General features: G+C 43.9%; 1 protein-coding gene and 1 non-coding gene across 2 annotated transcripts in view; one reads left to right on the top strand and one right to left on the bottom strand.

Annotated features, from left to right (window-relative positions):
• Nckap1l (NCK associated protein 1 like) overlaps positions 1-18,246 on the bottom strand; it is a 47,375-nt gene that overhangs the window by 12,532 nt on the left and 16,597 nt on the right. Inside the window, exons 10-24 of the mRNA XM_047551590.1 lie at positions 16,101-16,157; positions 15,323-15,419; positions 14,454-14,563; positions 14,189-14,321; positions 13,712-13,793; positions 13,473-13,531; positions 13,133-13,278; positions 11,877-12,009; positions 11,483-11,602; positions 9,008-9,153; positions 8,664-8,795; positions 5,449-5,667; positions 3,548-3,678; positions 291-388; positions 48-141 (exon numbers count right to left, since the gene is read on the bottom strand). Coding sequence (XP_047407546.1) covers positions 48-141; positions 291-388; positions 3,548-3,678; positions 5,449-5,667; positions 8,664-8,795; positions 9,008-9,153; positions 11,483-11,602; positions 11,877-12,009; positions 13,133-13,278; positions 13,473-13,531; positions 13,712-13,793; positions 14,189-14,321; positions 14,454-14,563; positions 15,323-15,419; positions 16,101-16,157 — 1,757 coding nt within the window. The remainder of the gene's footprint in view (positions 1-47; positions 142-290; positions 389-3,547; positions 3,679-5,448; positions 5,668-8,663; positions 8,796-9,007; positions 9,154-11,482; positions 11,603-11,876; positions 12,010-13,132; positions 13,279-13,472; positions 13,532-13,711; positions 13,794-14,188; positions 14,322-14,453; positions 14,564-15,322; positions 15,420-16,100; positions 16,158-18,246) is intronic.
• Trnai-uau (transfer RNA isoleucine (anticodon UAU)) lies at positions 3,715-3,785 on the top strand. The gene has a single exon. It is a non-coding gene; the product is annotated as a tRNA-Ile (tRNA).

Genomic DNA, 18,246 nt, shown 5'->3' with positions numbered 1-18,246 from the left:
CAATGTCATTCCCATAGTTCCTTCTGACTGTCGGGGGATGTGTATACCCATCAACTGGGGCAGCAGAGATGCCATCAAGTCCGGCTTGCTAAAGTTGGATCTGATCTGAACAAGTATATCCATGTTTTCCACCACCAGTTTCTGCAGCCCAGGAACAGAGAGACATTAAGTAGGGGGCGGGGAAAGAGAGAGAGACAACAAACAGCGTTACATCTTTGTCCCAGCCCCCTTCACCTACCCTTCCTCTCCCAAGGTGGGACCATTCTCCAGGGGACTTGTTTCCACAGTACCTTTAGCTCCACAATCTGAGAGGTCACATGCCACATCAGGTTTTCACTCAGGAACTTCATGCCGTAGGGGCCCAGAAGTTCAGCCAAGGCTCGCATCTCTGAAATAGAGTTTTAGAAGTCCCAGCTGGGACTCAGGGGACACTGGAACATTTGTACAATGGATGAGGGTAATTTGAACATTTCAAATGTTTAGCAGGAAAGGAAGTGGGAAGCTAAAAAACAAAGATGGCCTGAAAGCCTGCATTCGGGTGACAGATCTAGACCACCCATGGGACAAGTTACCCTCTTCCCACTGCAATTCATGCCAAGACTTGCCATAAATGATAACTATGTACTTCACTTTCTTATAAAAATCTATACTTTCCCAAGCCCTTTACATGATACCTGGGTTTAGCTCTTGCCATACTAGTTTCATGAGTTGTTAGACTTCAAACAAGCCATTAGTCTCTCTGAGCCTGTTACTTCTCTGTAAAATGAAGAAATTCATATTTTCCATGAATTCCTCACAGGATTGCCGTGAGAGTTAAGAGGCTACATTACAAAAACCTTTCGAAAACTATAAAGATACATATGAATAAGGGATTCTTATTATGACATTTATTAACAGCCCTCTGAGATCTAGGCCCCGGGCACTTCCATCCTGGCTCTACAGACAAAAGGGGTTAGGTGCTCATCCAGCAGAGGCAGTTCCAGAAACATGATGCAATGCCTTCCCGCCCCTTTTACTTATTTAATGCATCACTGTCCAAGTGAAGCTTGTCCCTTCACAAGCTACCTTTTCTTTTTTCAACACACATCCCCAGCATCTCCATTCTTTTTTTCCTTTCAACTATTTTTTCCTCCAAATCTGGTCTTCCCCAATGCCTTCTTCTTCACCACCCAGCCTGCTTTGCCCTTTCTGAGATAAGTAAAACCTGCCTGGGGAAATTCTGTGTTGCAAACACTAGTGACAAATTCTACTAGGGAGGAACTCTAGCTGCGATCTTTGGCTTTGGGCCACCGCAGCAGGAAAAACCATAAAAGACCAGAAGTATCAACAACTAGAGAGCTGTAGAAGAAAGGCAAGTTGACTATCATTAATCAGCATTCAGAGAGCAAAGAGTCAAGGCTCTGCACTCAAGTCTTTGAAGGCAGGACTCGTTGATCTCCACCTCCACCAATGACAGAGGAAGGAAGCAAACCTGACACACAACCTTGTCCACGGCAGACACTAGGACATTTTCAGAGTCACCTATTTGCAATAGGGAGAGCTCAGCTGAGAATTATGAAAGGATTTCCTAACTAGTTAACTTAGATAATGCTGACATGGCTGACAGAGGGGAAGGGGACCACAGTCGCCTTGTCTGGGGCTGATGGAGAGGAGACGCACTGATCTACTATTTGGATCTGCCGAACCTCACTATTCCAGCCTTTTCTACACCCAGCTAGTAACCCCAGGATATCCTTCCCTTTCTATCTATTTTTGCAATAGAATTGCCCCATCGCCATGGTAACCCAGGGAAATTGGGGTGGGGGTGGTAGAAGGGGGAATGAGCATTACCTCCTGCTGCTTGTCAGTTGTCAGCAAGACCTAAAGCAGATCTGAGAGGCTGCCTACAGCTTGGGAGTAGAGCTGTTGGGAAGGGGACATCTAAAACCCCCAGCAGGTAAAGATTAAGATACAATGACAGTAAGGAGGTGAAACTGGAAAACACAACTGTGTGAAAACACAATTGTATACTCTGGCTTTCTTAACATTCCCAAAGGAGGAAGGAAAAAGTTAGAAGGTAGGCTCCCTGGAACATTTTCTTTGTCCCAGGCACCATGCACAACCCATGATTTGTATAGAGGTGAGAGGAAGAAGAAGGAAGATGGTTCGTGAATGACTGAGTCTGTAAAACAACTATTAAAAAGGATCTGGCAAGCCAGGAGTGGTGGCGCACGCCTGAATCCCTGCAGCTCCGGAGAATGAGGCACGAGGATTGCAAGTTCAAAACCAGCCTCAGAAAATTAGAGAGACCCTAAGCAACTCAGTGAGACCCTGTCTCTAAATAAAATATAAGAAAGGGCCTGTAGCACACCACCTGTAATCCCTCCTACTCAGGAGGCTGAGGCAGGAGAATCACAAGTTCAAGGCCAGTCTGGGCACTTTAGCAAGACCCTATCACAAAATAAAAAGAGCTGCGGATGGAGCTCAGTGATAGAGTACTTGCCTAGCATGTGCAAAGCCCTGGTTCAATCCTCAGTACCATGGGAAAAAAAAAAGACCTGTATGATTTCAAACCCTCTTCTAAAAGGGACCAGTTGCTGGGCATTGTGGTACATAATTCCAGTTACTGGGAATATTGAGGCAGAAGGATGGCAAGTTCAAGGCCAGCCTGTGTAACTTAATGAGAACTTATCTCACAAAAATATCTTTGGGGGGTGGGCATCAGAGATATAGTTAGGTATAGTTTAATAGTAAGACACCCCTGGGTTAAATTCTCCAGTACCTCGGAAGTAATAATAAGATAGAAAAATGGAAAGCAGCTTCCCAACTCTTTCTCTACACACCGCTTACCTGCCCCTGATCCTCCTGCCCCCACAGAACACATATACACCCACGTGCACAAAAGCCTTCTTTCTATACACTGGGAAGCAGTCCTACATTGTTCTGGCGTTTGCCTTGAATTGAAATTCCAGTCCTACCATTTATGAATGCATGGCCTTAGGCAAGCTCTTAAACTCTGTACCTCAGTGTCTTCATCTGGAAAATGGGAATAAAGAGCGCATCTACTTCAAGCTGTTGTAAAGATTAACTGAGTTACTGTGTGTGAACATTTAGAACTCTGCTCAGAATATATTCATTGTCCCATCATCATCGTTATTATTAAATATCAGCAACCCAAACATGGGCCAAGGCTCTAAATTTATCCCTAAGAAAGAAAATGCCGAGGCATCAGACCACTATTTAATCATTTCAAGCATGAGAATGCCCTCCTTACGCTTTACCCGTCACTAATGTGCTACTCCTTCATTCTTCAGAGAAAAATAAACCCCTTCAGTGACTTCAGTGTCCCTGCCTAGCTCCTAAACTCTCCTTCTCCACTCTCAGCACGCCCAGGCCACTCCTCAATTCTGGGCCTCACTTAGAATCTCTTTATTTTTCCCAAAATCCGAGCAGGGCCTAGCAGAGATGTTAAAGAGAGTGTAGAAGGATCACTTTGTAGGTAGGAGAATTTAGATAGGGTCTATGGGCCAAGGTATTGTTGGGAGGCAAAGACCAGGCCCGAGCTCACCAGAGATGTCAGAGAACTCCTCTGCGCTGAAGTTCTGCTCCCCCTCTCTGGGAAGGCTGATGAAGGCCTGCATGGCTGGGGAGAGGGCGATGGTCCCACTGCTTGCCTGTCTGAGCAGACTTTCTAAGTACCTACAAGGATGGTCAAGAAAGCACCAATTAGGGGCTGGGGAGATAGCTCAGTCGGTAGAGTGCTTGCCTTATAAGCACAAGGCCCTGGGTTCGATCCCCAGTACCCAAAAAAAAAAAAAAAAAAAAAAAAAAAGAAAGCACCAATTAGCATCCAATCCCTTCTCCTAACCACTGCTGCCTAACACTACCCACCTACCAGTGGGCTTGGGGAGACAAACTCTGCTAAAGGCCAGGGTGAGGAGAAACTCAAAGAAGACAGTGTAACAGTCCAAACCCCAAGCTCTGGCCTCTGGTCTGCAGGGTATTTATGCTGAAAATTCAATGGCAGGCTGGCTGGGGATGTAGCTCAGTTGGTAGAGTGCTTGCCTCACAAGCACAAGGCCCTGGGTTCAATCCCCAGCACCAAAAAAATTTGCAATGACAGGGTGCTTCCACCCTGTCAGCCCTGCTCTTCTCCAACAATGCATTCCCCCAACATTACGCTCTGTCAGATAAGACAGACTCAACCTGTCATAAAAAAAGAAATCCTACTGGATTTCTGGGGTGTAGCTCAGTGGTTGAGCACCTGCTTAGCATGTGCAAGGCCCTGGGTTCAATTCCTTTAAAAAAAAAAAACCCCACTAATTGGGCCCCTCTGAGAGAGACTTAGCCTCAACCTCTCCAACAATAGGGCTGGACTGAGGACCTAGGATCCTGGAAGTCAACCTCAAGTCAAACTTCCTGGGTAGAGAGAAGCCCCATGAACATTGGTCATCCACTCTCCAAATATTTTCTCCTGACCTCTGACCAAAGTTTCAAGGAGCTGGGCACCAGCCAGTACAGGTGGGGATGGTTTGCCTGGCCCCTGCCACGCACTCAGGTACCAGCTCTAAGTCTATATTTTACAGATGTCATAAGTTAACCACCAGTGGGAAAACCCCAGCTGTCAAGTATATTTTTTCCCTTTCAATTTCAATTTGTTATCAAATTTTTTAAGCAGAGATTTTACATAAAAAATAAGAGTTTTGTGGGCAGCATTCAGGTGTTGCTAAATGAAAGCTGTTCCCTTTAGAAAGGCACCCCCTCTCCACCCCATCAAAGTCCTCACCTAGCCCATGACATTCATTATCTTACCTGTCTGACCCCTGTTGACATTTGTATTTGTAAATTTTGCTCCCCTTACTCAGGGGGTTCTTTGCAGATGACTCCCACTAAGCTGATATAGATTAAGAGCACCACCCAGTGGTTTGGGGAAGTAGGAATTCAGCTCTTCAAAATCTCAAAGGAAACAATATTGATTACAATTTGGTGGCCTTCTCCAGTTTGGGAGAGGAGGCCACCTTTCCTATTAAGAACAATCTACTAGACTTGATATGGTCATGTCTGGGGATGAGGACACAACGTTCCAGAGAGAAGGCGGAAGAATGTTCTCAGAGGGAGAAGCTAAGGCAAAAAGAACTAAGAGAATATCAGAAAGAGGAAGTTAGAAATTGAAACAGTAAGAATCTAGAAAAGGAAGGTTAAGAAGTGGAGTTTAATAGGAAAAGGGTCAAAAGGCTGCAGGGTGGGTCGATGGATGTTATCTTAAAGTTCTGAAGGAAATGTCACGGGGGACAGAAGTGGGTCAGCATTTGCCCCAGCATCTTGCTCTGATCCTCGAGCAGGAACAAGCCTGCATTTGGGGGTCCATGACCCTGGAAGCTAAAATGCTTGGGCCCTGAGGTCCTACTGTGTAAAGGAAAAAGTGCTAACAAGGAGGTAAGGCACTGGGGAAGGGTAAGCAACACTGACCAATTCGTGTAGAGAGTGGTGATGGTCTGCTCCCCACAAGAGTCTAGTGGCTGTGTCTGCTGCAGGAGAGCATTGCGGATGACTCTGGAAGCGTCTGCACCCAAAAACTGGGCCAGTGACTGTATGAAGCCAATGTATGCTTTGACGCCTGCCAACAGCTCAGAAGGCCTTAGGATATCCTGGGTTACAGCGTTGTAGCCAGCCAGCCACACGATGGCTCTAAGTGATAAAAACATAACAACAATCACAGGATAAACACCAAAACACTTAGTGAGTGTGTTCTACACTCCAGGTCCTGGGCTCTGATCTTACTACACATATTATTTCACTTAAACCTCATAGCACCCTAATAAGTTAGGGACAATTATCCCTACTTTATAAATAACAAAACAAAGACATAGAATAAATCACTTGTTGAAGACCACATAATGGGCAAGTGGCAGAGCTAGGAGTAGAATCCAGTAATATTTGATCCCTAACCATTAGACTTTTCTGCCTCCCCTGGGGAAATCGAGCCAAGTAGTACAAGATCTGAGCTTCCAGACTCCATGTACCTCTGAAGGCATGCTCACACCACCCATGCTCTCAGTGCAGTATTTGTCTTAACTTGGAAATAGTTCTGACCAATGACAGGAATGGAAACACGTGCTTGGAACTCCTTGGACGTGCAGAGCAGTCCCCAGTGGCCACGGATGCCAGGGCTGGATGGAACACACTCAGCTGACATGTGGCCACAGTCATGACTGTCCACACTACACTACTACAGGAGCTCCATAGCAGAACCTTCCCCACCTGGACCCCCAGCTCCTTCCAAAATGCCCTCCCCAGTTACCTGAAATGTCACAATTAGAGTTAGTCCTTTGACAGAGGCCTTTTTCCTTGGAAAAAAGTAAACTGGAGGAGGAGGAGGAACACCACTCCACGCCTTTGTCAGACTTGCACCCCAATATAAATGAGTTCCTCAGATTTTCCTTAAAGCCACAAAATGGTTGGGAGGTTTTTTGTTTGATATTTATGGCAAAATGTTTATGGTAGGAGACAGGAGAGTGTGCTCCCAAGATGAAGGGGAACAGACCCTTCAGTCACAGAAAGGATAGACTGAGGTGAGGCCGAGCCTCTAGGCCAACCTTGGAGCTGTGGGAACAAGGATGCCCAATGAAGTAAGTATCAGAGATGTTAGGGGAAACTACAGGATCTCGCCCATGCTGCTCCAGGACCTAGAAACCACCAGCAGTTTCTGAAGGGGTGCACATGGGTGATTATCACACTGCCATCTTTTTGACATTGTGTATACAGCTGAGACACTATCTCTCATGTAGCTAATATGTATGTTATGAATGCAAACTAATTTTACCTCACCTAAGCAAAATCCTAATTGAAGAGGCTGGAGATGTAGCTCAGAAGCAGAGTGTTTGCCAAGCACGCACAAAGCCCTGGATGCAATCTCTAGTACTGCCAAAAAAAACTACTTGAAAAATAAAATCTGCATCTCCCATAATCAAAATACAGACTCAGTCGACCCAGCCATGGTGGCACTCAGGAGGCTGAGGAAGGAGGATTGCAAATTCAAGGCCAGCCTCAGCAATATAGTGAGACTCTGAGCAACTTAGCAAGATCTTGTCTCAAAAAAAAGAACTGAAGATATAGCTCAGTTGTTGAGCACCCCTGGGTTCAGTCCCTAGTACTGCAAAATAAATAAACAAATAAAGAATCAAATGAAGAAAACAGACTCATAGGCCAGGCACAGTGATATATACCTATAATCCACACTATCCTGGAGCCTGAGGCAGGAGGGTGGTAAATTTGAGGCCAGCGTGGGCAACTTAGCAAAACGCTGTCTCAAAATAAAATAAAAAGGCTTAGAGAAACCCTGTCTCAAAATAAAGGGACAAAAAAAGAGTCTGGGAAAGTAGCTCAGTGGTAGAGTGCCACTGAGTTCAATTCCCAGTACCGAAAACAAAACAAAACTGTTCTCCCTGTTTCTGTCCTGACTCCTACTAAGACAACCAGAGAGAAACATGGAGACAGCTCTGCAGAGAATCAGTCAAGGTTCCCCATCTCAGATAAAAGCCAAAGTCCTCGCAGCGACACATAAGCACCTACACAGTCTTCCACTCCTCCACCTCCGCTAGCCTCACATCCCACCAGTCTCACCCAGGCTGGCTGATTCTGCAGAAGCCACAGTGGCTCACCCATGTCCATGTGACATACCAGGCACGTTCCCACCTCAGAGTCTTCACACTGGCTATTTCCTCCATCTAGAATGCTTTTTTCCCTGACAGTCACACACCTGGCTTCCTTAACTCCTTTAGAAAAATGTCACTTCCTCTAGGAGCTTTCCCTGGTCACCCTATATATAAAACTGCACTACTCTCACCCCCTACACCCACCTCCATAGCCCCCATCTCCCTCTCCTGCACTATCTTTCTACTTGGATGATCACTATCTAATCTACCATTAATTCTACTTTCTTATTTTGTTTGTCTATCTCCCCTACTAGAAGGCAGTTTTAGAGGACAGAGATTTTTATCTGTTTTGTATACTGCTGTATAACTTCTAGAACACTCCTGACACATACTAGGTGTTTAATAAATTCTTGGTGAATGAACATACGACCTATTCCAAAACAAAACACAGAAGACTAAAGGATTATTCATGATCATTCTATCCAACATCCCTAATTGCTGATCACAGCATTCAATTCCAATATAACGGGCATTCCTCCTAATTTAGGGAATAATGCAATGAGGGGCAATGAGGAGGAAAGGGGATTTATTTTATTAAGGGCTATAACATGTCAGGAACTTTGCACTCATAATTATCTCTAATTCTCTATCAGTTCTAAATCACAGGTAATTTGTAATTACAAAGTAAATATCATTATCCTTACTTTACTGGGAAGGAAAATGGCTTAAACAAGCTAATCTGCTGCAGTGTCCTAGCTAATGGCCTGGATGTTGAAACAGCTCTGCTGACTGCAAAGGCTCTGCTCATTCTACTAAACCAAGGGTGAGGGGTTCTGGCTGTTCAATAAAACTACCTGTAGAGATTTGGGGTTCTTTGTGTTTGCTTTTCAGAGGAACTTGGAATCTATGCCAGACTGACTGTAACAGAATCTTTAGGATCCATTTAACGAAGCCCTATGTCAAGGACTGCTGTGCTATGCCGCACAGACAAGGAAAGTAATGCCAACATAGACAAGGAAAGAGCGATACCTGTTGAGCCTGGCTTCCAGATGGCTGCTAAGATACTCAGAAGGGAAAATAGTGTGTTCAAACACAGAGAAGCTGTACACATGATTCATTGTCAGGGCCAATTCTGTCAAGTTTAGGTGTAGCTTGTCCATGCTGGAAAATAAAATGAGGCTTGATTACAGATCTGACCCCGCCTACTGGTGTGTGAGAAGGACTGTGCAGGTACATGTGGAAAATCCACACTAAAGTGTTTTCCCATCTCCTCATTTCCCACCACTTCCACTTTTCCCCCCTTTCCTATATCACCTTCCCTCTTCCCTTCTTTCATACAGCACCCCCTTAGCCCTCTGGGGCCAGGTCCATACTTGGTAACAATGCTACGGTTCTTGCGGTGACTCTCAGCTCCTGGCTTGTCCCTCTCGGGCTCCCCTTTCCTGGGAGCCTGCCTCTGCTTCATGGTCTTCTTGTTCTTGGCCTTGCTGATAGTGGTGGCACAGTGCTTAGGCAAAAGCTTTGGAGACAAACACAGGTGAAGGGAGAAATGAGAGTTATTGCTAAAAGTGTAGCCTAAGAATTATAAGAAGGTCTCTCTGTTATCATCCTCTCTCTCTCTCTCTCTCTCTCTCTCTCTCTGTCATCTTTCTTCTCTCCTCTCTCCTCTATGCTTTTCTTTAATCTAATGGGGGCCTATTTGGAATGTGCTCACTTCTTTCAGTTTTCATAATATCTTCCCATGTACAACCTTAAAATCCCAAGACAGTAGTATCTTTCAGGGGTCACCATGTTCCCCCACCGACAGCCACAGAGACTTTCCTAATAGGAAAAACTCAAGCAAAAACAATAAGATAAAACAGTTCCACTCAACTGCTTTCTAGGGTCTTCCAACCTGGGAAAATTATGTTTTGCTAGATGGAACAATTATCTCACTTGCTACATTCCTGCATACTCTGCCCCATGAAGACAGCTCCCCACAGCACCAAAGCCCTCCAAAAACTCAGTTTCCAAAGTGGCCAACATTCCCCTCCCACCTCTTTTTAAGAAATAAATTTCTTGCTAGTTAACTTAAACATCAATCCTGCATCTCTTCTCTTCTTCAGTTAGCAATACAGGAAACATCTGATACAACTGGATATTCAGGTGTGGCCTTCAAGGAATCACCTTGGAATTCTCTCCATTGATTCCAAAGCTACTGAGCATGTGAAAAGCATGTATAGAAACTCCTCAGTTGCAATTACTCTTAGATTGACATAAGAGCCACACAAGAAAACCAATTTTGTTGTTTTGGTCACATTTTATTTTTTTTTAAATCCAAACTCATACCTGTTCAAAAAATAAAAGAGTCCACCTTAATGGATTTGAGGATGCTTCAACCCTGAGATTATCCAAAAGTGTCTATGGGGGCCAGGCATGATGGGCCTGTAATCCCATCGACTTGGGAGGCACAAGTTCAAGGGCAGCCTCAGCAATTTAGTGACACCCTAAGCAACTTAGTGAGACCCTGTCTCTAAATAAAAAATAAAAAAGGGCTGGGGATATAACTCAGTGGTAAAGTGCCACTGGATTCAATTCCTGGTACCAAAATATATAAGTAAATAAATAATTAATTAATTAATTAAAGTGTCTATGGTAGAGTCTGTAAACAGTCCCCCAAAATGTAGCACCACCAGTAATGGCCACATCACTAATTATTTATTCAAAATGCTAATTCTGAAGGGCCAGAGTTATCAAAAGTTCTTGTGTGAAAACGATTTAGTCATTCCTGGTATAGCACTGAGAAAATCTTTTTACCTGTGTCTCTTGCACACGGTAGACATTCCTGGGAGTGAATATACTGGTAAGTATGCTCACTTGCCTAGTTTCCTTGCATTAAATATTTAAGTTTCTTTCAAACATATATTTGTACTACCCTTTTCCATAAACTAGAACATTCTCCAAGGAAAGGGATCATGTGCCTTCCTTCTGCATCCCCACCTCAAACATCTAGCAAAGGGCTTAATGTTCAGCAAGTAGCAATTAATACAAGAGCTAACATTTATTGAGTGTTGTATATTAAATATTTAGTGTACTCTATTTCATTTAATCCTTATAACAACTCTAGGAAGAAAGTATTTTAATCCTCATTTTACATATGAGAAAATGAAAAGGTTAAGTAATAATGTAACTGTTCTAAAAAAATACACACACATACACACATCACAAAGACATGCACCGGGGCTTGCCTTCTACCAAAGTTGCTACAAAGCCTGACTCAAACCCAGGAAGGGTGGGTCATCAGGGAAATCTAAAAGACTCCAGGGCAACAGCAAAACTACTTCCTCATTTTCAAATTTTCTGAAATTTAGGTTGAGCTAATTGTGACCAGGTGTTGTGAGACAGTCAAGGGAGGAGAAGGGGAAAAAACAGAAGACAAAGACAAGAAAGCAACCCTGAGGATAAACACAGAAGAGGTGCCTAAAAATGTCCAGAGAGCCACAGAGGAGGCGAGCATGCAGAGGAGACAAGACAAGGGATCAGGGGCCACAGTCCCCAAGCATGCGTACACTGAAGAGAGGAAGGGAGTAAATTAGAAAGTTAACTCATCTTCCAGATCTCCTCAAATGGGTCTGTTGGAGTGCAGCTGTTCAAATAAGAGTATTTTTAGACACCTCTATCTAGTCCTATGGGAGTTAGGACTGACGGGGCTACACTAAGAAAGGATTCCTGCCATCACTTCACATAAACAAAAGCCTCAGCCCCACTTGAAGAAGAGTTAAAGAACTTAGTATCTGAGAGGAACACAAAGGCAGAGAGAGAAGAAGGCATGGAGGGCTGGAGAGGAGACAGAAACAGACTGGGCCCACCTGTTCGCTCAGGTTGCGCTGTTCCGCACAGATCTCCAGAACACAGTTGCTGGTCTGCTTGGCCAACTCCTCCAAGAAGGAATTGCAGTGGTGAAGACCATGGTTCTTCAGGTGGGGGTACTGTGGGAAGGGACCGAGGGGGAACTTGTTATCTCCAGGACAGCCACTTCTTCCTCATCCCCAAGCCTAAGCTGCCCACTGCCACAGAAGAAGAAACTGAGGTCCAGAAAGAGAGGACACTGTCAAACATCAAACTGAGACACCTAGGGACTCACCAAGGGTACCTATGCTTGTACCCTTCCTGGGACCAAAATCAACCCTTGGATTGTGTTTTGGGGGATAAGGATGAGATGTGACTAGAGAGACGGCAGGGCTCAGAGTTCAGGACACCCACCTCTTCGGGGCACATCTCATGAGTGCAATGGACAAAATGGGCACAAATTAGGGGGAAAGCAATGGCATATCGCAGCATAGTAGGTTCCTCCAGGGTCACAGCAAACATCTTCTCAAAAGTACGGAGATGAAAGCTGCGGAGAAAGGGGAAGGAGACTTAAAACAAAGGTTATGAGCTGATCCCTCTGAGGAGCAGAGAATATTCATTCTTTCAACAAATATTGCTATTCACCACTCCCTCCTAATTTCCCTTGAGGTAAAAGGAAATCCAAGAACCTTAACCCCTCCGGACCTTTGTAATAGCCCCAGGATTGTTCAGCGATAATCTTCTTCCTTTTCCTTGCATACAAGTTGCTATTCTTCCCTCAGAACCTTTGCACGATTTGGGTCATTCCTCCTAATTTAGTCCTAAAGTCATATTTCTCCCAAAATTTGACACTCAGGCTTCAGAAAACCTTCTCAGATTAATTCTAGGAGACGAATCTTTCCTAAACTCTATAGCCTCACAACTCATGGACTATTTTTCTATTCTCTTACATTTGCAAGTATTATGTTGCTGTCCTTTTAGTATGAGTATTATGTCGCCCCATTTATTGACTGCAGAGAGCAGAGACAACATATTGCTCTGTTTGTTTGATCCTTCAAGGAGTAGAGTTATGCCCCTAATAAATGTCAGGTGCTACCTGTGGAAGACAAACTAAATGTTTATCCTCCAAAGAGCCTATTCTCCACCATCTCAATTATTTTCAGATCTCATCATAAACTTCCAAGTTTTTCATGTTTCTTTAAAGCCCAAGGTCCCAAGAGCTTATAAATAAATAAATAAAAAGCTAGAGGCTGGGGACTGGACTGTAGCTCAATGGTAGAGCACTTTCTAGCATATGTGAGGTCCTGGTCTGGATCCCCAGTACTAGTGGGGAGGGGAGAGATGCTGAGGAAGTTTCCAAAGATAACAATGAAGATGCAAAAAGATTGGAAGAAGACATCTGACTGAATTATCCTAAATAAGGGGAAGGCAGTGTGAAGTCTAAATGGCTCTCCTCACAAGGAAGAATACAGAACATAAGGGAATCAGCTTCAATTCTCCCTCTTAGGATTACTGGCTCTTGGAAGCTGGCATGAGTGAGTTGTGGAGTTGAAATCTACTTTTAAGATTGCAAAGAAAACAGGACTTTCCCATCTGTCTAGGGGAATAATGGTCTTCCACAGAGCCCAGGCAAGAGATCAGTTGAACTGATAGTCTGAACCAGGACATACCAGAAAGTAGACAGGTCAGAAGTTTCCACCAGCACTTTCTCAACGGAGTCGAGCATTCGGGAGTGAAAGACGATGAGGTTCATCACCTTGGCCAAGTCAGGGTTCTCGTGCAGGTGCAAGGGAGCCTTAGCCACGCTGGTATATGCCTGCGGTTGGAGTTGGGAAAAGGGAGGAAGAAGCAAGGTGAATGAAACAGGTCCCAGGCTTGGGACTACAATTTGGCCTGGCTGGGTCCCATCTAGTCATAAGTTTTCAAGTTCAGTTATTCCATAAAGTAGAGTTTAGGAAATAAAAGAGAAAGGACTGTGGGAGAGGAAAAAATCTAAGGAGTGCCCATTACCTGCAGGCGGAACCAGTCCAGTCTTAATCCAGAGAATTCAAATGTCTCTCCATTATCAACTGCAAAAAACCAGAAGCAAGTGTAAAAGGAAACAAAACTGCAGCCTAATATCTGACTGCATAGAATCTAAGTACTCTTCAGAGTCATCTGGCCCTATTCCCTGATTAAAGATCAATATTTCTAGAAAAAAGATATTGACTCTTATCTACACCCTGCCTCCCCCACCTCCCTCCAGTTACCTTGTTTGAGATTCAGAGAGGAGAGGGTACTGACAAAAGAGGACATGATGATGGACTCCTCCTCTGGACATACAGACAGGTTCTAAAAGAGGGTTGGAGTTGCTGTCAGTGGGCACAGGTTCCATCAGGGCAGAAACTAGTCTATGTGATAGTCAACCTATGAGGGCAGAAAGAATTGCCAAGGGCCAAAACCCAAGAGCAAGCCAGCAAGGATGGAGGGAACTTCCTGGAACCCCTGCCAGGTTAACATTAGTTTTTCTTTATCTCTCCTATTTGTACATAGTCTCACTTAGGGGGGAAAAAAACTGCCAAGATTAGTAGTCTTTTCTTTCTTTTTTTCTTTTAACAAATGTAGAGGGGGAGATAGGGCTTTTTTGATGCCTAATCTTCAAAGCATGAAATTCAACCAGCATGACTCCAAGAGGAAGATGACCACGGGCCACCTTGAAACCTCCGAATTATAATCAAGAAACACACCTGAATGATGTCACTGAGCACAAGAGCATCGAATCTGGCCAAGTACTGAAGGTGGTATTGCTGGATCACTTTGATGTGCCTTCGGACCAGAGCCCTAATCTCCTCCAACAAGAAAAGCAGCTCTGCGATGCTCCTGAGGAGTTGAGGACATGAACAGAGAGACGAACGAGGCTAGAAACATGCATGGAGACAGAGAGCTAACGGCATAAAGTGCCCTTTCCCAGCCCATCTTAGGACAAGGTTCTTAACCATGTCAAGTACTAACGAGTCAGCATAGTCCTCAGGGGTCTTTGTCTTGGTGACATTTTCTGAATGGCGAACCAGCCAGGTGACCTCATCACGAATGAAGGACAGGGCCATGAAAGCAAAGAGGGCCTAAGGAGAAGGCAAGGACTGTCAAATTTTTCAACTTTACAGATTTAAGGCACAGAGAAAACTACCATGATAATCTGCATGTGGATACATCATATAGTCAGACCAACAGTGTAAACACACAGACCCACAAAAAACCTCAACTATGTGGCACAGAATTAGATGTGTGTGCACGTGACACTGGTGCAGTCAGTATCCCTCCCTCCTGATCAAAATAAAATTTAGAAATATTTACTAGGCATTTATATGGTTTAAAACACAAATGTGCCAGGCACAGCGGGGCACACCTGTAATCCCAGCAGCTTGGGAGGCTGAGGCAGAGGAATTGCAAGTTCAAAGCCAGCCTCAGCAATTTAGTGAGGCCCTGAGCAACTTAGCAAGACTGTGTCTCAAAATAAAATATAAAAAGAGCTGGGGATGTGGTTCAGTGGTTAAGTGCCCCTGGGTTCAATCCCCAGATCCCCTCACCACCAAAAAAATAAATAAATAAATCACAGAAGCAAGTTCTGCCATCAATTAGTTCACACTTACATAGAAGAACAAGTACCTAAATAGCTATAACACATGGCATTCTATGAGAGTGCCCCAAAAAGGCGTGTGAAAAGGTTGCGGGGTACTCTAAGGAAAATTAAGGAATCGACGTATATACATAGAAATAGATCACAAAAGATTCAGAAATGCAAACATTTCATGAACACTAAGTTCACTCCCCCAGAGAACCTCCAATCGGCCATCATTCCCCTCCCAATATTTCTCTCTTGCCTTAGGACCCAGTAGTCCTGGCTCATCACTTAATACAGTCTCCAGCTCCTTCACTGCTATCCGCAGAAACTGCCGCCGCTGACTGTGAAACTGGCCACTGAGGAAGGAAAGCAGAAACTATAGAATACCGCCTCTCTCTCCCGCCTGTAACAACCCTCCACAAGCAGTGCGGCAAAGAGCAGGCTTTAGGAAGGGGTGTCAGCAGAAAGAAAGAAGGCTGGATGCGGAAGTCAGCCTTGGGAAGAAAATGCAGGAATCTATGAGGCAGCAGCATATTCTTGGGCTGAGGCAATAAGTCTGTCCAGAAGCTCAGGATGACTTAGGTGATCTTAAGGTTTGGATGGGAGGTGTCCTTCAAAAGCTCACGTGTGAGACAATACAGGAAGGTTCAGAGGAGAAATGATTGGGATGTAAGAGTTTTAACCCAATCAGTGAATTAATCTCCTGGTAGCCACATTGGCGGGTGTGACTTTGGGGGTACATATTTTGTATCTAGTGAGTAGAGTTTCTCTTCTTCCCAATTATGATGTGAGCCACTTCCCTCTGCCAAACATCCTGCAGTGATGTTCACCCTCACCTTGAGCCCTGAGGAATGGAGCCTGCTGTCTATGGGCTGAGACCTCTGAAACTGTGAGCCCCCAAATAAACGTTTCCTCCTCTACAATTGTGCTGGTCTTTCAGTCACAGCAGCGAAAAAGCTGATTAAAGCAGGTAAGAACAAAAGTCAGGAGAGAGCCCTATTTCAACCCCTCTCAGAGAGCCCATCCCCCACTTTTACCTGTTTGCGATCACATGTTCCTTGCTCTCCTTGATGTCTGCCACACGCTTGCCATACCTAAGGATTAACAGAAGCACAACAGGGTTGAGCACACCACTGGGGGGCCTTGCCCATCCTTCCTGTCCTTAGACTGCAACCTATAGACTTGGGGTAGAAGAGGTTGGCAGGACCTTTCCAAGCCTAACTTCTTACCCTGGCCTAGCAATAAAAGACTCAGGGCTTAAAGGTTACTCTCTTCTACTTCTTTATTTTGCAGATAAAGAAAGTAGCTAGGGGGCTTGAGATATAACTCAGTTGGTAGAGTGCTTGCCTCACATGCACAAGACCCTGGGTTCAATCCCAAGCACCACAAAAAAATAGAAAATATAGCTAGGGAAAGGAAATGACTGCCCAAGGTTCCCATGGGGACCTAACGGCAAAGTTGAGGCTGGACTTCTCACCCTATTCTCCTGCTCAAGACACTTCCAAGTTTGAGCAGGATAAAAGAAGCAATGCAAAATACCACACAGGCCCTGCTCTCAAGTAAAAGTAGTTGCTCCAGCAGTACCAGGGGTCCTCTTCCCACCCCTTGGAATGCAACTTTATGGGTCATCTCTTTGTTACTTTAATCTCTCCCTCTCCATCGGCTTCTTCTCTTCTCCAACAAATAAGTTCAAAGCCTCCCTTATTCTAAAAAGACCTCGCTTGACCCTACAATCCACTGAACTTCACCCATTCTCCCACACCACCAAACTCCTTCAAAGAGACATCACTTTTCTTCCTCACCTCTCACTGACCCTTGGATCCCACAAGGCCTTCAACGCTTAACAAACCGCTCTCTCTGAGGTCAATGTGAAACTCTGAATCACCAAATTAAATAAACTTTTCATTGCCTGTGGTTTGTCTGCAGCATTTGGCCATGTTCCTTTTATTCTACTAGCAACCTGTAGTAGAATCCCAGTCTATTATTATAGACTCTTTGCTTTCTGTGTTCCTTGCGTCTGTCTTCCCTCATTGAGTATTCCTGTGTCACATTAGTGGGACTTTATAACCTCTCATTTCCCTTCTCCAAACCACTCCTTTATTGAACAGTGCAAAATCAAAGAAATTTAGAGTTGAAAAGTATCTTAATTAAGTTAGGATTCAACTCCACAGCATTCCTGATGGATAATTATTTCAACCTTTACAAAGGAAGGAAACAGGCAGAATTAGGAGTCAAAAAATCTAGAATTGTTTCCTAATTCCACCTCTTATTAACTGAGGGACATTGAGACTGAGCTTCTCATTTTCTCATTTACAAAAAGGTATATTAATACTTATATCTGAGTTATCATGAAAATCAACTTAGATCACTTATGCCAAAGAACTCCCTAAACAATAAATCATATATATTGGTTATTGTTCTTAGTGATGGGGAACTGAACAACCTTCCAATATGCCTTCCATTCCTTAGAAGTGGTCATTATTAGACAGTTTTATCATCAAGGATTTTATACCCCAATCCACCTCCTACAACTTCTAATTATTAATCTTTAATTTACTCTCTTTTAACTCTGGCAAAGATTTTTTTTCCTTTTTATAATGTTTTTTTCTTTGGCAATGAATACCTACCACCATACTGGGAATTGAACCCAGGGGTACTCTACCACTGAGCAACATCTCCAATCCTTTTTATTTTTTATTTTAAGACAGGATTTCTCACTAAATTGCTAAGGCTGGCCTTGAACTTATGATTCTCCTACCTTAGCCTTCAAAGTATCTGGGATTACAGGCATGTGTACCTCACTCGATTCCCCTCTATTCTCAAGTCATCTTCCCCCGCCCCTAGATTCAACATATAAGACAAAATATATGACACTTGCCTTTCTGGTTCTGGCTTATTTTACTTAACATTATTATCTCCAGTTCTACCCATTTTCCTACAAACCACATGGTCTCATTCTTATCTATGGTTGAACAATATTCTATCATGTATATGTATCACATTTTCTTTATCCATTTATCCATTGATGGGCTAATTCCATGACTTGGCTACTGTGATTCGTGCCACAATAAGAATGAATATGCAAATATCTCTAGAGTATGCTGACTTTAATTCCTTTGGGTGTATACCAAGGCATGGTATAGCTGAATCATATGGTAGTTCTATTTTTAGTTTTTTTGAGGA

This window comes from Sciurus carolinensis, chromosome 4, assembly GCF_902686445.1.
Source record: "Sciurus carolinensis chromosome 4, mSciCar1.2, whole genome shotgun sequence".
In the NCBI taxonomy this organism is placed as follows: Eukaryota; Metazoa; Chordata; class Mammalia; order Rodentia; family Sciuridae; genus Sciurus; species Sciurus carolinensis.
Note: the sequence above shows the minus strand (reverse complement) of the source record. Positions and strands in the feature narration are given on the sequence as shown.